Here is a 27,803-nt window from a genome sequence, read left to right as displayed (position 1 = left end):
CTAGTGTGGCAGAACTTCTTCCACCTCTAGAGTGAGGAAGGGAAATAAGATGTCCCTCAGCTGCTTCAGGCTGTGTCTGCTCATCACCATGGGCAGGGCATCTGTGAGAAAGTCTGGGTTTACGTACTGCAGGTGAAAAAGCACATAGCCCAGCAGCCTGACGAAGATCATGACCATGAAGACAAGACACTGGAAATGCCTGCAAAGAGACATCTGTCATCAGCATGAGGAAAAGGACTACCCAAGGGTCACGCAGTGGTGCGGATCCCATACTACTAAGCGGTGAGTGGCTTGCGTCAGGTGAAGCCCCTAGGAAGGGGGAGTGGGCCTGCAGAAGGTGAAGGGGCCAGCGGGCCCAAGAAAGTGGTATAGTCTGGAGGAACCGAACACAGCCCTCCTGACTTCTGTGTCCTCCAGCAGGATAAATGCCCATATGGGAAAGCTGGAGGGTCACGTGAAGGAGCTTTCTGGGTGTGAGGCAGGACTTCGGGAGGTTATCAGGACTGCCACACTATAAACCTCCTGACAGTGGCCCTTTTCATGTCTTCTACAACAAAGCAGCTCTGGAACGTGAAATAAGATTTAACCATCTCTGGTATCAACATAAATGCAAAGTCATGACTGGCTGTTTCTAAGCATCAAGTGCCCAACAAAACCAAGTCAAACAGTAAAATGTGTGTTTTCTCATGTGCATCCAAAAAAAATCTACTCTACCAACTGGTCTAAGGCTTCAGTTCTTCAACTGATTCAAAATGGCATAAGTTTTTGTGAAAGTACTACATAAATCACTTCAGGATCAATCTTCTCATTTCACAGATTAACAGAACTCAAATGATTTCTTTATCTAGAATTACTCAGCCTACAGTAAAAGAACCCAGAATATTCATGTAACCTTATACTCCCTTTCCGAGAAGCTACTGGGTTAAGGGTCTGAAACCATTATAATTAAGGATCATGAGAACGGAAATTGCACAGAGGCTCATGCCTGTAATCCAAGCTACTTGGGAGGCTGAGATCTGAGGATCACAGTTCAAAGCCAGACCAGACAGAAACTCCGTGAGACTCTGATCTCCAATTAACCACTAAAAAGCCAGAAGTGGAGCTGTGGTTTGAGTGTTAGAGTACAAAAAAAGTTAAGGTACACTGCCCAGGTGCACACACACGTGCGTACACACATGCACACACATGCACGCATGTGCACACAAAATGAAAATTACATCCAACAAACTTCCTCCCTGGACTTCACAGAAGTAGCAATTAATTGTTCCAGCTATGCACAACTGTGTAACTCTAGTGCTTTAACTCTGGTGTTTTTAGGTAGGTGTGCTTGTCCTTATTACTTTGGCCAGTGTTAGGTCACCTACAAAGAAGATTATAGAGCCCCCTAGATTACATCAAAGTAAGACTGTGCCACTTACCTGTACCAAAAGATTCTCTTCTGTTTCTTAATGATGGTCCTTTCCTGTTGGAAGCAATAAAAGTGGAAGGGCTATCTCTTCAGATCCTGGCAGACAGGAGGAGGATGGGGCTGCTTGGGCTTGAATTCTGGTTCTGCCTTTTCCTACCCGCTATAGTTTAGAGCAGGACACTGGATCTTATTTCCTAACTTCAGGGCTATTATAAAGAGTGGTGACAGAGAGATGCCAGGAGGGAAAGGGAAGACTTACCATGTTACTTTGGATGGTTTCCACCAGAATTGACCCAGGCTTCACTATTTGGGAAGAATTATTCTGGGCTTTGGATCTGGTGGAAAAGATCAGAGCCAAGAATTAGTAACTCAACCCGAGCAGCTGATGGAACATTGCTTGTTTGTTATGTGGTGGCACTAGGGAGGTTGAACTCAGAACCTTGCACTTACTAGGCAGATGCTTTACCACGTGAGCCATTCTCCCACTGCTCATTTTGCCTTTGTTATTTTTCAGATAGGCTCTCATGTATGCCCTGGACAGGCTGGCCCACAACTCACCCGTTCCTGCTTCCCGTGCAGCTCAGATAGGTATATGCCACCACATCCAGTTATTGATAGAAAGGGGCCTGTGTCTATTTCTGGGATCATTCAGATCTCTGCCTCCTGAGTACCTAGGATTACAGACTTTAGCTTTGGCACCGAGCTTTAAAAAAAACAAGAACAGGATTTCGCTGTATCCCAGGATGGCCTCAGACTCATGGCCCTCTTGCTTCAGCTTCCTGTGTGGTGGTAGTATGGGCATGCATCACCAATCACCATGCATGGCTGAAACGTGCGTGTCTAGGACTTCTTTCTTCCTTTCTTTCTTTCTTTCTTTCTTTCTTTTTGTTGGTCGTGGGGCCTGAACTCTGGGCCTGGGTGCTGTCCCTCAGCTCTTCATCTCAAGGCTAGCATTCTATCACTTGAGCCACAGTGCCACTTCTGGCTTTTCTGCTTATATGGTGCGGAGGAATCAAACCCAGAGCCTCATGCATGTGAGGCAAGAATTCTACCATTGAGCTAACTTCCCAGCCCTAGGATTTATTTCTTGAGTTCCTGGTAACATTCATAATGCTTGACATCAAAATTCTTATTGCTTAGCATACAGAGAACTAGGGAAAATGTGGCCCATTCTTAAGAAAAAGGCAATCTGCCCAAGATCCTGGCTGAGTTCAAAACCACAGGTGCTCAGAGCAGTCAGTGAGCAGCCCAGCTAAGGATCTAAGATGTAACCTGACTCTCGACTGTGTCCAGGAGACTGGCTTTCCTTGGACTCTAACATCAGGTCCAAACTGGTTTTCTACTTTCTTTCTAGCAGCTTTGGCTGCCTTGAATTCTTGTTTATTAGCCCAGATTTACTTCCAGATCTCTTGTATTCTAGGTGCCCCAAGGTACACCATCCCTACCCCACAGCTATAAAACCCAGAACGAACCCCGCTCTGCTCTCCTTTCTCAAGTGTTCTCTACAGAATCTGCCTGTTTGTTCTTTTCTTTTGTTGTCCAGACTTTGGGGATGTTTTCTGCTAGAGTCACCTTTATCCAGTATTCTCATGAGGCTTTCTTTTCATAGTCATCAAGTAAGGGAGAGAGAGAGAGGTGGCACAGACTCTTGGTTCTTTCATGACAAGCACCCTGTGCCAGGAGATCCCACTTTCAAAAGCAACTGCACGCCTGCATAAAATAGACAGCGTGGTCTGATTGCCAGAGGGCTACAAACCCTGGGTGTAGAAAAGCCACAAGCCAGTTTCCTAATGTAGACCAGGCAGTCCTCCAAGGACATTGGCGGATTCTGGACTTGAAGCTTGCAGCAGGAGGTGGTAGCATCACTGGCTGGGGAGACACAGGCTGGAGTTCATAATGCCAGAGAACTAAGGCTGGGGAGGAAAATTGGAGGGCAGAGGGACTACACAGAAGTGAGCTCAAGTATCGCTGGAGCAGCAGCTGTTCACCGGTACCTACAGAAAGATGTCCAGAAAACAGCAGTGCCTAAAGAGTCAGGCATATGCTGAGCATGGTGGCTCACCTCTGTAATCCCAGCTATTTAGGAGACAGAAATCAAGAGGATCATGGTTCCAGGTCAGCCTGAGCAAAAAGTTCCTGAGACCTAACTGAACAGAAAGGGCTGGGCACAGCCATGTGCATCCTTCATCCAGGCCTGCCCCAGCACAAAGCAAAACCCCATGAAGAAGTAATGAAAACTAAAAGGACATAGCTCAAGAGAGAATGTCTGCCTGGCAAGTGCAAGGCTCTTCGTTCACACCCCAGCGCTGCCAAGCAAAGAACGGGGCATAGGCTGGAGCAGCAGCACCCTGCCGTGCTGTAAATGGTGAACTCAAGGCCCGTCAACCCCAGAGGGAAAACATGACCATTTCAACAGACCCACACAAAGCCAAGGCCTGAAAAAATAAGACACAGGAACTTTAAATGGAAGAGTGTAGATCTGGTACAAGATGTGTTCAAGAGAGTCCCAAGCCAGGTCTACTTTCGGTAGCACGCTAGCGTGTGATCCTACACACAGTACTGTGTGTCCATCTAGTCTCTGTTGTACAGTCATGGATCATGCACACAGTGAGAAAAGGCTATTAAAAAAGTTTGGAAAGTTACAGCTGCCCTTCAAAGATGAACTTCTACAGGAGCCTACTAGGCATAACAGTAAGTGAATCTAGCAAAGCTGATGGATAAAGTTCAGTGTGCGACAGGCGTTTCTGTAGCTCTCGCACGTGCGCGTGTGGTAGTGTGACAGGTGTCTCTGGCCAGTCTGGTGGTTTCAGCACATCCTGGAAAAGCGGATGGTGTGGGTGAAGGGACATCTCCGGGCTGTTTTCAGTCACTTCCCTTTCTCAAGGTAGCTTGAGTCGATTTTGGGGAATTTGAGTCAAATAAGAATAAAGGAAAAGGAAAAAACAAAAAGAGTGAAGGAAAAGAACACTAGAGAGAGACACAAGCCACTGAGGGTGCCCAGAGGAAAACATGGGTGAGTTTCTGGCCCAGAACACGGTGGGGCACTCTGGGACCCTCAGCCCTCCACAGAGGTGGCTTTCCCAAACTTACATTTCTTTCTCCAGCAGTAGTGCATCCTTTTCCTTTTCCATCTGCCTCAGAATTTCCTGATATTTCTTCCCAAGGGAGGAAGAGGATGTCATAAACAATAATTTCAGTGTTTTATCTTCATGTCATTGATGCGACTATTTTGCTAAGACTGATTTCTAATATTCCACAAGTGTGCCGAGGGTTGGGGGTTGTTCTCGTAAAGAACTAGGCCAGCCTACGGAGGAGGGTAGGGCCTTAGGCCTGCTAGAGCTCAAGTCCCAGCTCTAACAGGACTCCAGCTGTGTTCCCCAGAACACATCCCCAACTCCTCTGAACCGTGGGGTCCTGATCATAACAGGATCAGCCTCACCGAGTTATGGGAAAGACTATCTGGGAGCGATGCTGTATGCTGTCTGCTCTGCTGTCCTTGCTGTTGATATGACACAGGGGTCAGGCTCTGGGAAGCCAAGGATCCCATGACCTCATCCGACCTCCCCCAGAAGCACCGTACCTTTATGTAATGGGCCTGGTCCTCACAGAGCTGATACACAGATTGGTAGTCACTCTCTATCTAGAAAGACAAGAAAATGAACAAACCTTAGTAGTTAAGTCAGAGCGACGACAGGCTGCTTCCTGGTACATTGGACATTTGGTTGGTTACCTAGCAACTACATGCTGGAGGAGAAACAACTACCTCACAGAGCAATGACGTCATTCACTCAGAGGGTCTAACTATGAGGCCTCTGTGCGAAGCCCAAGGGATGGTATAGAGCTTCAGCCAGGGGACAAAATAGTTAAGAAACAGTAATACTAGTACTTTTGTACTTGAGTACTTGGTTTTTTAACTCAGAGCCTCGTACTTGTTAGGCACACCCCCAGCCCTTTATTTTTTGGATAGGATCTTGCACTTTTGCCCAGGCTGGCTTCTTCTTTTGCCCTGGGGCTGGCCTGGACTGAATCCTACCTATACCTCAGATAGGCACTATTCCCAGACTATTGGTTGAAATGGGGTTCTTGATTTTTGCCTCAGCTGGACTTGAGCTTCAGTCCTCATAATCTCTGCCTCCCAAATTGCTAAGCAGTCAGAATCATAGACCTGCAACCCCGTGCCAGTAGATGCGTCTTACTCTTTACCTGTGTAAAGACATTCATTTGCCAGGTACTTTTGCTCCCCACCCCCCGTGTCTCAAACTAGTCCTGGCTTTAGATTCTCGGGTTCCTCCTCTTCATATCCCACGACACCCTTGTGTAGACTACCTTAGCCATCTCCTTCTGTTGCTCTGTGCAGGACTCCGTTGACTTTTGTAGTTGTACCTGAGGAAGGTGTGTTGGTAGAAAGTTAATAACATTCTCTGTGCCATGCAGATTATGTAATAGCCATCCTCTCCAAACCAGTGGAAACTGGGGTGACAATGACGGTCCCACACTGAGGAACACATAATCCTAGTCTCCAGTGGGCAGGGTTATCACACAATCAGAGGAGTGACCTGCACAGTGTCATTAAGTCTCAGAGTGGCAGAGCTGCTGTATAAACCACTGAGCCAATCTCCATTCCTCAGCAGTCTTTTCCTATTGTTCATTCTGTAGAATATGGCATGCCCTCCAAACCACACATGGGTCAAAGAGACCCCAGGCCTCTTTTAGAGGAAAGCATAGGACCAGGGGGCTCCGCCGTATACGTCTGCAGATGTAGGGTTTTGCTCCTGCTGGAGTCCATTTTATTTGTTTACTTAACATATGTTTATTGGACATCTGCTCTCTGTCAGTCTGTTTTAGACTCTGAGGTATAAATAACATAGTTTCAAAGTTTCATGTTCTCAGTTGTTTTACCATCTACTAGAGGAAAAAAGTTAAAAAAAATAAAGCCCAATTGACCTGCAAGCAATGAGATTGGAGAATCAAATCACAGACACAATCTTATACAATTGTGAGTGTTAGTATCATCTTTCTACCAGAATATCTGTATTTGTGCATCCTCCTTTAGATCATAAGCTTCTGGAGGGAAGACTGCATGCAGGTCTGGTGCTCTTCCCTGCTCCTGCTGACATTACAGACATCTCTGCTGCTAGGGTGAGCGATCAGAGGTGTTAGGGTGTCTGCAGGCATGGAATTAAGTAGCAGGAATGAAGGCCATGTGTTCACTTCTGATACACCTCTCCTGGGAAAACCACGAGAGCAATTCTAGAAGCCAGAACTAACACTGCTTCTAGAAAATCCCAAAGGTTGCTGTTTTACTCACTTTCAGTTCTACCAAACTCTGCTTCAGAGTTCCTTTACTAAGAACAGCATTCTTAAATCTCTTTGAGACCTGAAACACATTGCCAAAAAACATGAGCTTAGAATGAGATACAAACATAAAGGCCAGGGGTGGTGGGTCCCAGGTCCCAGGCTCTGGTGTAGCTGATGGGAGTCTCCTGTTCCTCTAGAAGCTCTCCGGCCCATGCTGCCTGGACAGCCCTTTCTGTTCCCCAGCCCAGGAAAACTGCCCATGAGCACAGAGGAGGAAGAGACCGAGTCAAGTGGATGGGGAGGGAGGGCCCAATCTCTTCTGCCGTTGCAATCCGTTGGTCCTCTTGCCATTGTCTGAATTTCCCCCAGAGCAGGGGCTGTTTAGCCAGTCTGTCAGAAGATTCAGAAGGTGAAGGGAAGGGAGCTCCTTTGTGACTGGCAAGTTCAGGAAGCTCCATTAAGACTCCTAAGAGACAAGCCCGTTTCAAGAGTTGGCTTTGTGGTATGGGAGACAGCCCTCATCTGAGAATGCCCCGGTCTCCTTTCCATGCTCCATGCCCCTTCCCCTGTGTTTCTCCTGGGAAGGTGATGTCCTAGGGATCCAAGGAGTTCAAGACCTGTGGTCCCCTTACCTTCTTCTGAAGCTCCCCCAAGTTCCTGGCTAGGATCTTGTTCTTTTTTTCCTGTGGGGAGAAGGAAGTAAAGGGGGCAAGCATGCTCAGTTTTACACACACACACACACACACACACACACACACACACACACACACACACACACACACACACACACACACACACACACACACACACACACACACACACTATGGGCCACTGAGATAATTCTGAAAGAGTGTGGTACTGGATGGAGCCTGTGCCCAGCCCCAGGCTGAGCTTCTCACTCAGATCATGGCCCCCATGCGGTGAATTCTCTACAGATGCATAGGCAGGTGTGCACGGATGGTGGATGGTCCCCAGGAGACTGAAAGCCCTGATTTCTGCTTCTGGAAGGCTCTTTACCAGCTTGGCTGTCTCTAGTTCCAGACTCCTCAGGGTGTCCTCCTTGTCAGACAGGAGCTGGTCCGTCTCTTCCCTCTCTTTGACTCTTCCTACTGACAGGGCAATATCTCTTTCCAGACTGAAAAACAAGGTCCATGGTCTCAGCCTGTGCAAGAGATGCTAGGACCCCAGCTTTAAAGGGCTGCTTTGGCTGGGGGGGGGTGACTAGCGCAGAGCAAATGCAAACCCAATGTGGCAGCCTATTGCAACACTGTATCTGTAAAGCCTGTGTTTCAGGGCTTAAATAACACAAGCGAATTACCCTCTCCCCCCCCCCCCCCCCCCCCGGCTCCCCTTTCCCAAGCGGCACTGAGGTGAGGCTCCCCAACCTTTCAATGGTTTCCTCTTTCTCTTGAATTTTTCTAAGAAGCATCTGATTTGTCTCATCCAGTCTCTGCAGATCATTTTCAAGGTCTGAGTTTAGGTAGTCAAGGTTCTGCTTTACCACCACTAAGTTTGATATCTCCATCATCTTGTGCCTACAGGAAAATTGGCTTCATTACTCAGCCAGGAACAGGAAAACTCACTTGACCACCACTGTTGTTTATGGGCCTGGTCAGTTCTACTTCATTTTCCAGGATCAACTGATTTCTACAGGGTTTTGCATAGAATAAATTTCTGGAGTCACGTCACATTTTAATTTTAAATATTATGATCAACTCTTACTAAAATGCAACTCTTTTGGGAAGCAAAGGGAATATGTATATTTGCCAGTCCTGGAGCTTGAACTCAGAGCCTGGCTCTGTCCCTGAGCCTCTCCGTGCTCAAGGCTAGCACTCTACCACATGCCACAGCGCCGCTTCCAGCTTTTTCTGTGTATGTGGAACTGAGGAATGGAACTCAGGGCCTCATGCATGTGAGGCAAGCGCTCTACCACTGAGCCACCTTCCCAGCCAGGAAATACTTTTATATGAATAATTGTCCTAAGAAGGGCTCGTGGCAGGTGGTTTCACAGAAAGGGTGAACGGTACAATGTGGGGATATGTTCTTCATCAGTGGTTCTCCACTGATGCAGACATGCCTGCAGCCCTGGGGTGTTTAACAGAGGTGTTCTAATACAGCCTTACTGATTGCAGCTCAGCTCTGCTGAGAATCATGCCAGTGCACACTGTGTGTTGTTGCTGGTGAGAGCGCACTAATGCGGCTGACGATCCGGGAGTTGGAGGGAGGGAAGGGCGAAGAACGCCTATCCGAGGTCACAGAAGTAGGCTAGGTGAGTCGCTTGGCATCCTAGCCTGTGAGGACCCCCTCGGAGCTCACCTTTCTTTTCCCAACTGAGTTTCTTCTGTTCTCAACAGAGATTTCCAGTCAAGCACCTGGATTTTCGGAAAAGGCATATTCTAGCTGAGGTCTCGCGGGACCCGCCAGGGCTGCCCGGGCGGGGCAGCATGTCATAGTGGGTGGACATGGGTGGGTCAAACAATGCCTCCCAGCTCTGTGCAGAGCAGAGGAGGATTCCAGAATAGGCACTTCGGAAACAGCAGGGCAGGCTGCGGAGCAACTCAAAGCCTCTCCTCAGCATCTATCAGCCCTGCATCCTAGTCCTCGGGGGTTTTCAGGACTTGTGGTGGTCCTCATTTCCCTTCCATGATCTCTGTGTGGCATGTTCACAGACTTCTGCCACAAAACCACACCATGCATCTCTTTTTAAGTATCTTTGTTGTAAAGGTGATAACAGGGTGTGTGTGTGTGGGGGGGGGGGGTTACAGTTACACAAGTAAGGTAATGAGTGAATTTCCTTTGAAACACTGCTACCCCCTCGTTCATTTTCTCCCACTTATCCTCCCCCACTCCTCCCCTGCCAAATGGTATGGTTCATTTCCAACACAGTGTCTAACCAGTATCTTTGTTGCATTAGGTCATCCTTTGTCCTGCTGATTCTGTGATTCCTTTTCCCCTCCATAGATAAGATAAAATTATATACAAGACAAAGGGTACGGAAAAGTAAAACAAAAAATAGAAATGGCTGCATACAGGACATAATAGCCTCTGGTGTCCAGTTCTTGGAGTTCACTATCTTCATTATCTTCATTATCTATAGTCCTATGCACTTAGTGATTAGGCTACTGTGACCCCCTGTTAGGAATATCATAGACATAGCCTCATTATTACAAATGAGGGAAACAATGCAACCTACTTTTCTTTAGGCCTAGCTTGCTTCACTTCATATATTTTTTCCAGGTCTTTCCATTTCCTTACAAATGGGGCAATACCATTCTTTCTGGTGGAGGTGTAGAACTCCATTGTCAAGCCATGCATCTTTAATCAGGACAGTTCAGGAGCTCTGGGACTGGAAGGTCAGAGAACAGTCCAGGAAGACTCTGAAAGAGGTCTTGTTCATGAGCAAGTGAGCTCTCATTCTTACCACACTAAATTCTTAGAGCTACAAAACAAACTCTTGTATTTTCCCTGGACTGGTATTGCAGGTCGTTGGGAAAGAAGGACCTAATATTTCATAAGTGAAGGACTATTTGGAGATATAGCAAGAAGGAGAGAAAAGAGCCATTTGTCTTTCTGAGCCTGTCTTCCTTTTAAAAAATAAACAAGATTGACCTATGTTTCTAGCCTACTTTTCACATTTGATGATGAGTTCATCTGACTTTCTTCATGTTCAGTTTATTACTGAACAAACAGTTCCTGTATCATAGATGTCCAAGCAGAATTATAAAAGGGCAGAAAACTAGCCCAAAGGACAGAAGGAGAAGAGAAGAGAGAATTGAAGTTCATCATAAAAAACCTGGAAAAGGAGAGAGGAGAAAAAAGGGAAAGAGGCAGGAAGATGGCACAATGGGTAAATTGGGAGTTAGATGAGGAGCAAGAAAGATACGTCAAAAAGTAGACCAGAGGGCTATTTTGGTCCCACATAAGTAGGATCTTCTTCATGTTAAGGTGGTGCAGAGTATGGGAGGGAGAATGAATTGTGCCTCCTCAAACCTGATACCCACAGATACAGAAAGGACAGTCGTGATCTGAGTCACATGGAAGCTGCCCCACAGACTCCACAGAGGGAAGAAGGGAGGGCCTGTGCCATCCAAAGCTGAGCATTCAAGGAAGCAAGTCCCTTCCAGGGGAACAGACCTGTGGGACAAACTGGACAGACCGGGTTCAGGCAAAGTCCTACACCCAAACCAAGTCGTCCAGGAGGCTGTGGCCAGTGATGTGAACAGCCAGTGTGGAGGCAGCAGCCGTGGCTTTCCCCCTCATATCTATGCTGGCTGCCGTGTTAGCGGGAAGGAAATCAGATGCAGGTAAATAAACCCTGGCTCTAGTTTCTGCTGGAGTCACTTGACATTGTTTAGTAGCTTGGGGAGAGCATCTAATTAAACATTTTCCATTTGCCAAATCGCACCATGTTCCATTGCTGATTGGTGGGGGCTTGTTTATTTGGAATACAGAGTGTTAAGTGTTGATTTTTAAGATGGCTGTGCTGTCAATCAAGCCAATCTATTAAAATTCAAACATTCAAATTAAGCAAATTAAGTCAGTTAAATTTAACACTGATTTGCATAGTGTCTACTGTTTGGATAGTATTTGAATTTTGCCTATGACATTCTTTTTTTGTCTGTCTGTTTGTTTGTACCAGTCCTGGGGCTTGAACTCAGGGCTGGGGAGCTGTCGTGCTCAAAGCTAATGCTCTATCACTTGAGCCACAGTTTGCTTCTGTTTTGTTTTTTGTTTTTCTTTGATAGTTTATTGGAGATAATACTCTCATGAACTTTGCTGCCTGGGCTGGCTTCAGACCAAGATCCTCAGCTCTCAGCCTTCTGAGTTACTAGCGTTTGCCTAGTTTTAGTCCTCTTTTTGTACGAGCACTTCTGCCTTCTTTTGTTTCTCATGACACTGATATTTTAAGAATTATAAATCAGCTGTTGCATAGAATATATGAACATATGAACAGTATATATAAATAGCTTTATACCAACCTCCTTAATACAAAAATCACCCAATCAACTCAATATCTACAAAAAAGGCCTTTGTCAAAATTCAATATTCCAAACTTGGAAAAAATTATATTAAGTGAAGTAAGCCAGGCCCAAAGAAACATAGGTCCCATGGTTTCCCTTATTTGCAATATCTAGTATATGTATGAGTCAAGCGCAAAAGGTCAGATAATGTGATGTTAGGAAAATGAACCCTTAGATACGTATTTTAATGCTTTTTTATTTCATGCATTTGTTTCTAACGCATTTATAAGATTATCTCTTTGTTGCTTTGTATGTCCCTCCCCCACAGTAGTTATACTACTTTCACTATATTTGATGTCAGTATAACTTGTGGAGGAGATGGGGAAAAACAAGTCGTTTAAGGATACAGGTAGACCTGTTGCAACAATGAGAAGTACAAGGTCATGTCGAAAACGAGCTTTACAACGTTGGTCGGGGGGAGATGGGGGGGGAGGGGGGAGGCTGGGAAGGGATGTGAAGGGTAAACAAAGGAGGAGGCTGCAATGCTTGATAAGAAATGTACGCATTATCCTGCCCATGTAATTGTAACCCCTCTGTACAGTATGTTCACAAAAAAAATTAAATTAAATTAAAAAAAATAAAAAAATTCAATATTCCTTTATGATAAAAGCCCTGAGAAAAGTAGGAATAGAAGAAAAATGCCTCAATATAATAGAGGTTATTTATGACAAACATATAGCCAACATCTCCATCTCCCTAAGTGAAAATAAACTGTATTCTCTTTGGAGTCAGAAGGAGACAAGGTACCCATTCTCTCCACTTGTATTTATTAGAGTGCTTCAATTCTTAGGCAGAGCAATAAGAATAAATAAAGGCAGGTGCCGGTGGCTCACACCTGTCATTCTAGCTATTTAGGAGGCTGAGATCTGAGGATTGCAGTTCAAAGCTGGCCCAGGAAGGAAAGTCTAAGACTCTTCCTCCAATAAACCACCAGAAAACTGGAAGTGGCACTGTGGCTCAAGTGGTAAAAGTGCTTACCTTGAGCTGAAGAGCTGAGGGACAGCACCCAGGCCCAGAGTTCAAGCCCCACGACCAAAAAAAAAAAAAAAAAAAAATACAAGCAGGAAAGGAAGAAGTCAAATTATTTTTATTTGCAGATGATATGATCCTTACCTAAAGGACCCTAAAATTCCATAAACAAAAGAAAATAAAACCTCCTAGAGCTGATGAAAACATTGTTTAAAAAAACACAGATAAGACATCACAAAACCAGCAGCTTTGTTTATATGCTGTTGACAAGCTGAAAAGGAAAGAAATTCCATTTGCAGTAGCTTAGAAAAATAAAGATACCTAGAATTAACCTTGGAGGTGAAAGAACACCACAGTGAAAACTATGAAACTATTATCAAGGAAGTTGAAGAAGACACCAAAGATGGAAAGACCACCCACGTTCATGGATTGGCTGATTCAATATTTTGAAAATGGCCACAGTACTGAACACAATCTACAGATTCACTCACTGTAGTCCCTATAAAATTCCAATGTCATTCTTCAGAAAAATAAATCCTATAATTTATACAAAAGACCACAAATAACCAATGTACTGCTGAGTAGAAAGACAAGTACTAGAGGGCTGGGAAAGTGGCTCAGTGGTAGAGCGCTTGCCTTGCATGCATGAGGCCCTGGGTTCGATTCCTCAGCACTACATAAGCAAAAAGAAAAAAAGCCGGAAGTGGCGCTGTGGCTCAAGTGGTAGAGTGCTAGCCTTGAGCTGAAGAGCTGAGGGACAGCGCCCAGGTCCAGAGTTCAGGCCCGCGACTGGACCCCCCCCCCCAAAAAAAAGAGAGAAGTGCTAGAGAAATCACAGTATCTGACTTCAAATTATATCACAGAACCAAAGTAACTATGACAACATGGTACTGGCACAAAAACAGACATGTAGGCAAATATAATGGAATAGAAGATACAGAAATAAGCCTACATAACTACAACCATCTGATTTTTTTCTATGGTGCTTAAATCATAGATTGTGGAAAAGACAGACTCTTAAACAAATGTTGTTAGGAAAACTGGTTATGTACATGCAGACAACTAAATCTAAAATCCTATCTTTGATTATGTCCAAAAATCAGTTATGTAACTACTATAGGAAAACACTTCAAGATAGAATCATAGGCCAGGACTTGCTGAGTAGGATCCTAATAACTCAGAAAATAAGAACAAGTATTGGCAAATGACAGTTGGGAAATTGGAAAGTTCTGTATGGCAAAGGAAACAGATATCAGAATGCAGAGGGAACCCATAGAATGGGACAAAATCCTTAGCAACCTATTCATTTCACGAGGTCTTAGTATTCAGAATACATTAAAAAACAAAAAATAAAAAGAACAAGTAATCCAATTAATGAATGGGAAATGAATTGACATTTTTCCAAAAAAGTACAAGTAGCTAATAAATACACAAATGTTTAGCTTCACTAGCCATAAAGGAAATGCAAATCAAAACAATATTGAGATTCTATTGCAGCAAAATTAGAATGACAAGCAGCAAGAAACAAACAGTAACAAACAATTTTTGGCAAAGATGATGGGAAAGGAACTCTTAGACACGTTGACTGGGATTGTAAATTAATTAGCCCCTATGGAAATCAGTATAGAGATTCCTCCGAAAACTAAAAATAGAACTACTCTAGACTGCTGGCTACCTTCTGAACTCAGTCCTTTCCTGTGACATTTTCCAAAAATGGCTCCTTCTAGAACCTATTACTCCTTGTCAGGTTGAGGAGTTCAAGTCCCTTTGAATTGGACCAGACTTCCAACAGTGGAAATGACAGCTTCCCCAAATGCTAGTTATGGGCTTCTCCCATTGGTTGGTAGTAGTCTCCAACAGTCATAGAAAGAGCTTTTGATCTTTTCTAAAATCATTAGCAACCCTTTTTCTTTTGCCTTAAGTATATCTGAGGATACTTTGAAGAGTTAATAGCAATTGATAAGCTGTAATGAGGGACTTGTGGTTTCCCTAGAGTTTGCAGCCAGTAGCTACAGAATCTTATTAGAGAATTTAATTAATCTATCTCCATTTACATTTTCACTTATGAGGAGAGGAGCCAGAGCAGTGGTGAAAGGATTTTCACAGAAATGAAAAAAAGAGTTACCTAATTTACCCTTCTCAAACCTTCATTATAAAAAACTCTAGTTTATAAAGAAATCCCATTCTGCTAAATGAGTCAAGATGCTTCTCTGCTTTTTTAAAATTGTTATTTTGTTGTTGTTATGGGGCAAATTATTTTGGCTAAGAGAAAATTTTAAAAATTATGACATTAATGTCTAATTACTCAAAAATGGATAGTATTTACATAGTTCTCTTTAATATATGATAATATACACTAATGTCACTTAATTGTATCCCCACCTAGCAATTTCTAAAATTCCCAAATAATTATTAACTAGCAGTAAACTCTCCTTATATTTTTGATCAGCTTGTAGAAACGTGGTTAATGCTAGAAGAGCACTGATGGAGAGCCAGCTATGACTGGTTATGAAAGTTTTACGCGGGACCTTTTGGAATAGAAAATTGATGTCTTAGAAAATGAAAGCAAACAACTGAAGTGAATGAGTTTACAGGACAGGTACATTTCAACATGAAAAGGGTTTACTAGGTATCAGGAGAGCTGGTCTTTGTGGGATGAACTAGGTAGGTGAAGTTGAAGTCCAATCTCTTTCCCTTGACTTTACAGGGCTGGTAACAGAACTCAGAGAAAACTAGATTATAACCCCTTTAATACAATCCCTCAGTAAACATAACGACAGTTAACCTCCTTTAAGTCTTTCCTTTTTATCTGAAAGTCCTGCATTTCTTCAATTCTCACTTGAAAGTTTAGCCTACATCTCCCCTCTTCCCAAAGCCCTCCCACAGCCTCCAAGTCCTGTGAGCAGTTCTGTACTCCAATCACTGTATTTTACACAGACCTCTCCTCTCATCACTGAATTTCACATAGGCCTCCCTTACATACGACCATTCCCGAGAGTGTGAGCTTCTGGAGGAAGGGTGGTGTTAAAGCAATGGAAGGATGTCCAAAGGTTAAGAGGTCCGAGAGTAAGTGTTGCTGCGATATCTGTGCAGTTCAGATGCAAGGAGCAGCTTGCTCTCCCAGCGTCATCAGAGCAGAGGCAGACAGGAAATGGCACCATCTGCAAACCGAGAAACAACGCCCACCAGTGAGTATAGGTTGTCAAGCGCTTTTTCTGGGCTGACTTAACAAAGCAAATGCCCTAAGAACTCAAATTGATAGCCTCCCTGTTTTATAATCTGTAGTCTTCAAACCAAAAATGAGAATTCTCTGAAATTAGCATCAAGCGACTTGATACAATGAGGTAGCTGTTTAAGACCAAACCAACATGAAGTAAAAACAACCTGGCAGTTGAACTTAGTGAACTTGAGTGAGGAAAAAGAACAAAGACCAGAAGAAACAGTGCCCCAACTGACAGTGGGCCAGGCTGGACATGGACCCTGGACACTTACTCTACTCTCTCTCCATCAAGTTACCGGGTGGTAAATCACTGCTCTCCTCATTAGTGTGGGTCCAGGATCCTTGGATCAGCTGTATATAAATTAGAAATAACTTTTTAGTATTACAAACACTACTTGAATCAATTCACCCTGTCAAAAACTGCAAATGCAGTGAAAATTCTGGTGCTCAAAATTTTGGGATATGCATTTTCTTACAAAATTGTCCCAAACAAACATGTTCCCATGTGTCATGTACCCTTCAAGAATGCAGTCTTTCCCAACTTCATATTCTCAGTTACTAGTTCAGTGCTTGAGAGGGAGTAGGCAAGTATTTGTTGGATGAATAAGTAAAGAAAGTAAGCTATAGTTCCTTTCAGCTGTCTACAGATTGAATGGATGTTCAATGCTAGGCACCACGTCTATTCAGTTGTTTATGTCAGGTAATAAAATGATTGGGACAGCAATGACACTATTAAACAAAAGTGGGTTTCACTCATCTTCATGCCATCATATAGAACAACTGATATGAGAGCTGTCTTTAAAAAAAATAAGCCGTAGTAGAGCGGATGGATCTAAGATAATATTCCCTTGCTTTCACATTAGCTTGGGATCCAAGAAGTGATGGTAAAGAATAAAAAGAAAGTATATTTTCAGTCCACGAGTATTATCCTTCAAGGCCACATCAGGTCAAGTCTGCATTCCATGCTTATAGAAGTTCCAGTTTTACATCTCACGATCAAAGTGGTCCAGAAAAAGCCTTCCAAACCGAACTCAGATTGATTTGGGTCAGAAAGCCTTTTGAGGCTCCCTGGATGGGGTTCTTGGTGGTAGATTTTAGACAGGCTGCCTTAAGCCATTAGTTCTTCCAAAAATAAAACACCTATAAATTCTTTCATTTTTCTGATAAAGACAGATTCTAGAGTTATAATTGCTACTTAAAATGAGAGAAGTGGGAGAAAAGTTATTTTAATTAACACTTGGCAGATATCCCTTATTCTACACATTTCTGATTAAAGTATTTGGAACCAGATTGAATGTCAACACACTCAGTAATTGTCACCATTTGTAGTAGCACATCGAGGCACAATTTACAGTTGTAACAGTGGGACCAAAGAAAAGTAATGAATAGTGACAATAAAGAAAGTGCTCTTATTAATTGGTGAAATTAGTTACACACAGACACCTTCCCAAAGGAGAGTCAGAGAAGGGGCTCACGCGAACCTAGCCATCTTGAAGTACTAATGTGAAATATCTCAGCTCTCTAAAGTTGATTAAAACAGCCACTCTCCTTCCTCAGGAAAGATTCCAGTCTTTAAGAGACCATTTCTGTCTTTTTCATGCAGTACTTGTGTGCAGTGTTTGCAAGGAATAAAGTAGCTCTTGAATGAGAACAGGGTTTGCTAGCTTGGGTTGATTTTCAAATTTTAATTATTACGTTAGTTATTTTATTGCACGGAGGGAAGCGGTTCCATTAATAAGAAAAATAGGTGAATCACAATGATACACAAGAAGCAATTCTTTTTTTTTTTTTTTTTTTTTGCCAATCCTAGGGCTTAAACTTGGGGCCTGGGCGCTGTCCCTGAGTCCCTCTGTGCTCAAGGCTAGCACTCTACTACTTAAGCCACAGCGCCACTTCCGGCTTTTCCTGTGTATGTGGTACTGAGGAATCGAACCTAGGGCTTCATGCATGCTAGGCAAGCACTCTACCACTGAGCCCCATTCTCAGCCCCAAGAAGTAATTCTTGAAGCTTTTGGGAACCCAAGGTGGTCTATGGGTCATATACTCCTAGCTTTCACCTGGCTGATGGAGCCTATCTCTTACGAAGTCTTGTTTTGCTCAGTATATCTATTTCACCAGGCTATTTCCTCATTAGTAAACAGAGCGGCTGATTTATACTGCATAGGGTTGCACAGAGTTTTAGACAAGGCTGCATTTCCTTTCCCTCCCTCCCTCCCTCTCTCCCTCCCTCCCTCCCTCCCTCCCTCCCTCCCTCCCTCCCTTCCTCCCTCCCTCCCTCCCTCCCTCCCTCCCTCCCTCCCTCCCTCCCTTCCCCCCTCTCTTCCTTTCCTTATTCACCCTGTCTTCTTCAAGTGCTTTTCTTTCTATAAGATTTTCACGTGTCCTGCCCTGTCCTCATTGTCAGAAGATGATCTGCTTCATATTCCTCTGAGAAGACAAACCCCATCTCTAAACGTCTGGGTGGAAGGAGTCCCACCTGAGGGACAGAGCCTCCTGACCACTCATTCCTCTTGCTGCTATGTAAGCATTTGCGCTAATACTTTGTTAAAAATTAGCACATTAGATCTCTAGATATGGTTTTTAAGCTGATGAGTTTGTTGCCCCTAGAGTCCAGCTGAGAACAATCTATCCTCAAAGCCATTAAATTCAAGCCCCTTTTCAAAAGTGTGGCTAATGTATTTGCCTTGCATGTCCTGGAGTGAATGCAGACTCCATTTCTCATCTGGCACAGAAGTGTGCCTGAATATAAGTTAGCAACTACACCCTGCTATTGAGATTATTTCAGACGACCTAATATCTTATTGATCACATTATAAAATAGAAACGTTTAGTAAGGCAGCCTTACAGACTTTTCATTTAAATTGGAGCATCTTTAAATTCCTTAATGTAAATGTGGGAAGAAATAGACATCTTCAAGGTCATTTGTGACTGTTCATCATATAATGTCTGAAGGGCTCATCGATGAACCCAGATGACCTGTGTCACAGGATCCGCAGAGGGGGACAGGGTGGCCAGGGTCCCCTTTCTTCTTGGGGAGCTGTGGATAATCCTTTGTTTCCATTCACATAATTGTATATTATTAACTAGTTGTTTAACTGTAGATAGGTATTGCTGATATATTTTTCGTATAGTCTACTGTTGAGTGACCTCTTAAGCAACCATCAGCCTCATTGTACCATCTAAGGAAAGGGAAGACTGTATAGAAAGATGCCATTTCTGACAGGCGCCTGCGGCTCACGCCTGTCATCCTACTCAGGAGCCTGAGATCTGAGGATTGTGGTTCAAAGCCAGCCTGGGCAGAAAAGTCTGTGAGACTCTTATCTCCAATGACCCACCAGAAAACCAGAAGTGGCGCCATGCCTCAACATGGTAGAGCGCTAGCCTTGAGCAGAAGAGCTCAGGGACGGCACCCAGGCCCTGAGTTCAAGCCTCATCCAACAACTACAAAAAGCCATTTCCATTCTGAAGGGTTTGTTTTCCTTAAACAGTTAAACAAATATCAATCTTCACTGAGAGAAAACTGGTAAGCCCGGGCTTGTCAACATTTCAGGTTTGGGGGGGGGGGGGGAACCTACAGGTGACTTCAGAGCTCTTCACCTTGAGTGGTTGTGGGTGTGGAGGAATAAGAATGTACAGAGCACAGGCACCACAATGCCAGGGCTCAGGGCTGCCTTCCCGGGAGACTCCTGAAGGAGGCCGCAGAACTCCTGGAGAGCCCTGGCGGGCTCTGGGCTCCTTGTCCAGCAGGGGGTGAGAGCGGTGGGACAGAGGGACACCGTGGAGACTGCGAAACTGCCCCCGCCCCCCACTGACCTCAGTCACCACAGGGAAGCCAGGGCCCGCAGAGGGCCTCGTGTCTGGGACCCAGATTGCAGGGGTGGGGACACAGCTCCGCCTGGAACTGGCCAGACCACAATGACAAGCGGCTGAGCCTGTGGCCAGACTACAACAGAGACCAGCAAGGTCCCAGAAGACCCCCACTACAGGCACACCATTAATGACCTGATAACGCCCTAGGAAGGAAAAGGGTAGATCAGCACTAAGGCTATCTACCCTGAGAGACAGAGTCATCAAAATATAAAATTTCTATCAGTCCCCAAAGGAAACTGAACTTTGATTAATCTGATTGCTTTACCAAATGGACATTGTTTAAACCCTAAGAGACAAAAACTTTAATTAGGAAGCTAATTAGCAAGTTTCTCTAGTACTTAGTGAGACCAGAGGCTTATAGAAAATCAACTACATCTTCTTTGTATATTTGAGTTATTTGTAACTTTGCTATACTGAGTGGGGGAAAATAAAGCTCCAGAAGAGCATCTACGAGTGTTACGGGCCCTCCTGCCCAGGCCGGCTTTGAACGACTGTCCTCAGATCTCAGCCTCCTGAGTAGCTGGGATGACAGACGTGCGCCGCCCCACACCCAACCTTTTTTATTTTTTTAAGAGATAAAGTAATATTGCTTTGTGTGAGAACTGTCCTTTTACTTGGTATCTGAAGTGCCAAAATAATTCCTGACTTATCTGGATTTGCTGGTATCAAAAGGCTGTCTCCGATGGACTTGGGCTGCCTTGGCGCAACTTACACTTGAGTTTTTCTTACGGTTCCATTGAAGCTGGCTGGTAACAGGATCAAACTGTCATGCACAGCTGGGAGGGCCCATGCAGTAAACGGGGACCAAACCCAGAGCAGGAGAGGGTGACAATGCCGGTGAGAGGGAACAGGGCGGGCGCCATGCAGCAGGGTTTTACCTCGGAGGAGGCACTTAGTGGTCACTGGACTGGCCTGATAGAGACCAGAGCAAGAAGACCTGTGACTCCAGGAATGGTGACGCCCCGCCTCTGAGTGCCTGGCCCGCCAATCACAACGAGCGACGCCCAGCCTCCGAGTGCCTGGCCCGCCAATCACAACGAGTGCCGCCCAGCCTCTGAGTGCCTGGCCCGCCAATCACAACGAGTGCCGCCCAGCCTCTGAGTGCCTGGCCCGCCATTCACAACGAGAATGCTTGCCGATCTGCCTTTGGCATGCCACACTCTCCCATCTTAATTGGACATAGGTGCAATGTCTGGCTGGCTGCACAAATAAAATTTTACCAGCTGGACCACAATTAAATTTAACTGGATACTTTAACAAAACGTGTTCAGCTCACCTATGAAATGCCCAGTGATTCTAGACTTAGTCCATATTCTGCCACACCTCCTTCCTAAAAATCATAGGTTTTAATTTGAAATCTCATCAGGGATTGTTTGCAATAATCCCAAACTGAAGTCCCTGGATACTCAGATACTTTAAAAAGTACCTGAGTGCTGTGTGAGAAGTTGGTTCCCACAACTTCTCAGGATGCTCTTGAGATTTCACCCTTAAAAATTTCTAGAGCGCCATTTTAGCTTATTTTGTTATATTTACGCATGCAGTTGGCTCATTGTTATTACGATATAGCAAGATCCTTGAATATAGGATGACAATCTGCAGATTGCTCAGTAAGTATCTGATGCATAAATGGATGGATGGATGAGACAAATTCATGGGAACTGTTCCTGTTCTAGTGGGTTTCCCTCAATTTTTCTCTGATTAGCTAATAATGTTGTGAGTTGTTTAAAATACTTAGAATACTAAGATAAATCAATAATGTGAGAGTTTAAAGACATTGAAAATACAAAAAAATAGGCAAACATATTTAGAGTAATTTCTCAATGACTTTTGTCACTATTTCAAATCCTTCCATTAAAAACATGACTATTTTCAAGTTGCAGAGTTTATAGCAGACATTTAAAGCCCATACATTTTTATTCAGATGATTCATGTTTTTATTACGCAACCTGCCTTGTGAGAAATCTTTGCAGAGTCCTAACACCTTTTTGTGACATGAGTTAGAGTACATTACTTGGTGAATGTGAATTTACTTATAGTAAATTCAGTGCACAGCAGCAGCAGCAGCAGCAGCAGACTGAGTTCAAGCTCAAAGCACGTGATCACTCCCCTTTCTAGACTGATAGGAATGTATCCTTTCAATTCGTGTTTTCTAGCCTCCTGGCCCACTCCCTGTCCTACCCTCTTCCCCTTGTTCACAGTTACAGTTACACAGACCTGTTGGGCCCCCTGACCCAAGCCACATCCAGCCCGAGATGCTCTCTCCAAAGTGTGCTCAATTGAATGTCAGGATTTGTCTTGGGAGTTGTGCATCTAACATGTGAACTTTGACATTCACGTCTGTCCTTTTCCCCAAAGTCTTTCAAATACTCAGAGGAAGACTTCCTCTGCATTCACTATTCTTAATGGATAGAGAAGTTCAATGAATATTACTGTGGAACTTCAAGATCCCAGACTGCTTTCTGAATCATTTACAAGAAACATGAATGGAGATATAGTTAGGTGTTAATTGTCTCTTCGCTCAGTGGCAAGTTATGGGTTTATATGAAAAGCCTATCCGAATCTTCAGCTCAACCCTGAGGGTAACAGGGTTCCAAGAGCTTTCCTAGTGTAACTAGATTAACTCTGTGCCACCAGAGGGAGCCATAAACCAGTATTTTGGTAGGTGGCTAGAGCCGGGTTAGAATCTGGAGTGAGCCCTAAAAGGCTCAGGGGAAAATACACAAACAAGAATGCATATACAAGACAAATTAAAATGTGCATCACGTGTCTACAGCCTTCTAGGTCTTCCTATGCACCGTTTCTTAGTTCTAAAAGACCCCGCTTTGCCTACTGTGGGCATATTCACTGTTCGTTGCTGGAGATTTTCATGATTTGCCTGTGTCATTTTTAATCTGTGCTTACTTATTTTAAAAGGTTATGTAGGTAGTAATTCGACAAGCAGTACCTGATACATAGGGATCCCCGGAGGCCTCTGCCTTACAACCTCCCTTCTGTTATTTATTACAGCAGAGTCCTTATGTTCTAACCACATCCATAACGTTGCTACCTACCTGTGATTTTGGTGCCCTCTTCTAAGACAAGAGGAATAACAGAGTCATTTTCCTAGTCGGTTTCATTTTCCCACACCTTTTTGCTCCAGCCCCCTGCACATGTGTCTTTTGATCCTGGGTGTCACTGATGAGATGGGGTATTTTCTCATTTACTTTGCTTTGAACTCAAACATGTACCAGAGCAGCCATTCAGTCCAAATCCATATTGCTTCTTATCCCTGAACAGAACATCAAAGCAACCCCCAAATCTGTCTCTAAACAGAACATCATAGCCTGAATTCAGCCCTATCAAGTCCCCGGTCTGCTAGAGGCAAGGTGCTAGGGCAGCCTCTGTCAAAGGGGAGTTTGGAGAGGGTCGTGGAGCAGGATCCTGTGAAGCTTCGGTGGTGGCTATCATCAGCCGTGAGCATGTCACTCACTGCACTCACTGCAGTCATCCCTAAGAATATCTCAGGAAGACATCTTTCCTGGGAAACAAACCAGGCAGCCACTACAATCTGTGTGACCAGCTTACGGGCCACGTGTCACGCCGCAAATACCTGGGCATCTCGGACTGTTTTCCTTGCTGTAGACCCCCAAAACAGCTCTGCCCCAAGATATTCCAGCACTCCATGACCCAGGGCAAACAAAGCTGGTGCCTTGTCAGCGCCCTTGGTCTTCTGGATTGAAGGGAAGTGTACCCAGGCATACACAGCAGAAGGCCACGGAAGGAGCTTATATTCTTTAGTAAATTGGTGGTGGTTCTCCTCCTCCTCCTCTCTTCCTCAACCTTTTGAGGAGAATGTAACAGAAACAAGAAAGTATATTTTAAAAAATTCTGTGTCCATTCTCAGCAGGGACTGTGGACAATTGGTCTCTCCTGTGCTTTGCATATTAAATATTGAACAGGAAGTCTATCTCTCAGCTCTTCTATTCTTCCCAACACAGAAAAGTATTAAATATGTAATAGTAGGAGGAGCTAATTTTTCCAGCATTTTCACATGTCGGGTGATATACTAACCCCCTGGCACAGTTCATTACAATGTGATTTCACCACAGTCCTTCCAGGTGGTAGTATTGCTTCATGTTACAGGAGGGAGAACTAAAGCTGGTAGGCCGTAAGACATTAGCTCGAGATCTCACAGACACCAAAGATGTGAGATCAGCATCGAGTCAGCATCTGCAGCCACACTCTAAGACCCTTAAACAGTGTACTAAAATAGAGAGTGCATACAAGTTGTATACCTTGGGTTTTACATCTCCAACTATAAATCTGGCATTTAAGAGCCTATTCAGTTAAAAAAAAAATACTTCCCGACAGATTCTCCAACAAAAGAAAAGCCCCCATAGCTGCTGGATTTTGTGATGTCAGGACCCCAGGAAAGGCTCCTTGCGTGGGGGACAGACCTTTCTCCTGTCTCGGGCCCTACCTGTTAGCCTCACACGGCAGACATAACAGGCTAAGGGAGGGTGAGCTCCTCCAAACTGCTTGGACTGTATGACAAACTGAATTAGCACGTCTTGAACATGCTCAGGGCCCTGTCATGATCTATAGAAGATCAAGAAGGCAGCTCTGATGGAGCTTGGTCACTAGCAAAAAGAACTGGACTCAAGTTGCAAGGGCACAACATTCCTGGGGCCAGCCAGTCACCCCAGGGCACACTTTGCTTCCTGTTTCAGAAAGAACATAAGGAAGTTCTAGAGAGGAGAATTGAAACAGAATATTCTGTTAGCTGGCAATTGCTTGAGAGCCCAGAAAATAGAAGGGGATTGTTGATGGTATGTGGTGTCAGGAAAGTTCTGGAGAGGGTGCCTGAAGGACTAGCTCAGGCCAAAGCTGGCCAGAACAAAAGCAGGGAAATGTAACAGGAACATGTAAAATTGTGGGAGGAAGAAGAGGGTCAGTAAGACTGTCAGACGGGAGTGAGAGGAACCGTCACTGCTCCCAAAGCCTTACTGACCACCTCTGTGGTCCAGGCTGGAGAAAGTATCTGGGCTGCCAGGGAGGGAAATAGAACCCCCGAGGCTCCAGTGGCCGGGATTACCCAGCATAAATCCTCGCTGGAACTGCCAGCCCGCTGGCGCTCCTCATCCCTGGGCTGTTTGTCGACGCAGCTTCCTGCTCCTCTCTTGGTCAAGTCTTGGGCTCTGGAAGGCTCTGCAGTCAGACTGCGTGGGCAGAGGCTTTGGAGGCTTTGAGGCGAGCCGGTGATCTCCACCTCTGGCTTCTGCACCTTTGGGCTGCTGCCTCTCCTCCACCGCGAGCTGTGCCTAGGGGTGAGCTTCTAGTCAACAGAACATGGCCAAGTGTCATTTGGTGGATTAGGCCGCAAAGGGCTGTGACAGCGGTCTTGCTGCTACTGGTATCATGTCTCCTTTGTCCGAATAAAGCAGATTGCTGCATTTCAAGCTGCCCTAGGTGTAGCCCAAGGCGACTGGAGAATTGAGGGTAAGGAGTCTCTTGATTCCCAGCCGTAGTAAACTCATTTGTCAACTATGAAGAATGATAATAGTTCTGACGGCCCAGGGCCTCTGTAGGACTAGATGGGTTAATGCATGGAAAACGAACAGAACAGAGCCTACCAGTGACACTGTCATCATCACCATCAGCGCTGAGTTCGGGGAAACATTTCTGAGCTCCTTCTAGAGGAAGCATAACGTTACCGCTGGGCAATTAAGAATAAACGCTCTCCCTTCAGCTGCCAACCATAAATTTTGAATATTAAAGACACAAGAGCTTCAAACAGGCCTCATCTGAAAATGCACATCATTATGCACCAACGCCCAGCCAGCCTCACTGAGCCCAGGATAACCGAAATGATGTCTAAATAATTTGAAATAGAGAACCAGACACAGAGTTTGTGTCGTAAGTTACTTTTAATTCCCAGATTTGTCCTTTTCTACTGTTTCCTGCAATGGTAACAGCCACCAGCACTGGATTTTCAGTGCACTTGACAGCAATTTGAAAAGCTGGCTATTAGAAGAAGGACAAGCTGCCATTTTTCTCCTTTAAAAACAAAACACTGGTCTATGGACCCATTGGACTAATCTGCTTGTTTCCTCTAAATCCTAGGTTGTACGTATGCGGTGGGTAGAATTTAAAATCTGATTTTTTTTCGAATCTCAAGGAAAAGCAGCGGGAGTCACTCGCAGCCCCGCAGGCCCCCCCAGACACAGCTCAGGAGCATTCTGCTGTGAGGGCTGGCACAGCAGTGACACAGAGAGAAAGAAACCTCAAAGGAGCGATGGCTTCCCGAGGCACAGGAACTCTGAATTCCACTGAAAATTATGCACCCTTGTCCTGAAGAGAAGATTTGCTTTGTGAAGTTCCCTGAGCTGAGGGAAGGAGATTTCACCAGCTCAGACACTCCAGAGGTGAGCTGTGCTCAGAACAGACTGTTGGAGACAAGATGAACGGGGGTGGCCACAGCTTCACACCCTGGGCTCCGATCCACGTGACTCGCCTACATTTTCACCTTCTAAAGTGTCGCCTGACACCTGACGTCAGTGACACAAAGCCACACGTGTCTCCCTTCCCACCCTGTGCCACCTACTCCACCAGCAATCGCTGAAACTGCAGCAAGTCAGGGAAGGTGGTTGCCAGCAGCAGCTTCAACAAATCTGTGCTATGGAACTGCAGGAAAAATTAAAATGCCGAAAAAAACCAAAGGCACCGAGTTTAGCCTGAGTTCGACTTACCTGGTGAAGTATAATTTCATAAGCCACTGGACTCCAATCTCATTTGGCCCAAAGGAAAACCCACGGGGAATGGCGGCTGAGCTCCACCTCCCAGAGGAATGAACAGTGAACTTCAGTATGCCATAGCAACAGAACACACTTCCTAAAGATGTTGACACAGTATTTTTCAGAACAGAACTTAGAAACAAACAGAAAAATGCTATTAGTGTTTGCCGTGAACTTGAAGTCCATGAGATCTGCCTGGAAATGATTTGCATCTTTTCTTTTTTTCTCTGTGTGTGGGGGGGGGTGGGGTGGGGGGGGAGGCTTCCTTCAAATGAGAATGGAACTTAAAAAATAGCTGACAAGGTCTGACCGATACACTCATGATTAAGCAGAGGCTGACCTGGAGGCAAACAGAAATGAGCTTTGGTTCTGCTGGTGGCTTGAACTCTTGCTTTGTTCTACTGTTCCAGCTGCAGACTCTTGAAAGATGAACAAGTCCAATTGACGGTAGTGGAGATGAATACCTGAGGGCAGGTGGGCAGCCTGTGCCGCCGAGGTCCTTCAGGTGTGCTCCCATCCCCTCACCTCCGGACACGTGGGCTACATGGCCCCTTTGCGTGGTTTAGGCTTTGAACTCTGAGCCAGGGTGACGTGTTAGCTTTAACCTTGTAATGTAATCCTCTGAATGCAAGGCATAAAAAAAAAGAGGAAAGGGAGGTGGGGAGGGAAAGGAAGAGGAAGAGAAGGAGAAAGAAGAGGAGGAGGCAGAGGAAGAGGAGACACCTGTGTTCATCTACAGGGAACTGCAACTTAGACACTTGCCTGGATTTAAACATTTTGATGTGGCTTCCAAGTCTCTGAAATGAAAGCATATAGAAACTTAGTAGCTGATTGTGGCCGTGATAAAGAGCCTCACTAATGATAATCACTTGCAAATGTGAGAAAAAAAGAACTACTATCAAATGTGCATCTTTCCTATTGGCACCAAACCAAAAGCAATATATGCCTCAAAGTCCTTTCTTTTCATAGGTTTATTACTTAACACTATCAGCTGCCCCGTTGTCTGTAAAAGAGGTGTGCGATTTAAATGTCAATAAAAAGCATGCGTGCGTGTGCGCGCGCACGTGCACACACACACACACACACGCACACACGCTTTTCTCTTAAATATGATGGTAGCTAGCAGAGTCAGCTACCTCGACTCGATAGCTCTTCCTGTCAATGCCTTGACTGGAGCCGATGCAGACCAAAGCCATACGCATAATTACTGGAGAAATGCACTTTCAGCACACAGATGATTCTTC

At 44.8% G+C, this 27,803-nt stretch overlaps 1 protein-coding gene across 1 annotated transcript; it reads right to left on the bottom strand.

The window, feature by feature from the left end:
* Nucleotides 1-26,596, bottom strand: LOC122114410 (transmembrane and coiled-coil domain-containing protein 5B-like). The gene is made up of 11 exons (XM_042687575.1): nt 26,515-26,596; nt 8,092-8,241; nt 7,724-7,841; nt 7,339-7,389; nt 6,717-6,785; nt 5,735-5,791; nt 4,989-5,048; nt 4,499-4,563; nt 1,668-1,743; nt 1,419-1,462; nt 1-199 (listed from the first exon to the last, which is right to left on the bottom strand). Exons 1-11 carry the CDS (start codon nt 26,532-26,534, stop codon nt 1-3), a joined length of 909 nt encoding a protein of 302 aa, XP_042543509.1. The 5' UTR covers nt 26,535-26,596.
* Between the last annotated feature and the right edge of the window lie 1,207 nt (nt 26,597-27,803).

This window comes from Dipodomys spectabilis, unplaced genomic scaffold (assembly GCF_019054845.1).
Source record: "Dipodomys spectabilis isolate Male_0828 unplaced genomic scaffold, ASM1905484v1 ptg000108l, whole genome shotgun sequence".
Classification (NCBI taxonomy): Eukaryota; Metazoa; Chordata; class Mammalia; order Rodentia; family Heteromyidae; genus Dipodomys; species Dipodomys spectabilis.
The sequence above is the reverse complement of the archived record's forward strand: the minus strand, read 5'-3'. Positions and strand labels throughout refer to the sequence as shown.

Coding starts and splice junctions, on each gene's coding strand:
- LOC122114410 (XM_042687575.1), bottom strand. CDS start 26,534: ATGAAATTATACTTCACCAG. Junction 7,390..7,723: donor AACTAGAGACAGCCAAGCTG/GTAAAGAGCCTT, acceptor TTCTCCCCACAG/GAAAAAAAGAACAAGATCCT. Junction 6,786..7,338: donor TGGGGGAGCTTCAGAAGAAG/GTAAGGGGACCA, acceptor AATGTGTTTCAG/GTCTCAAAGAGATTTAAGAA.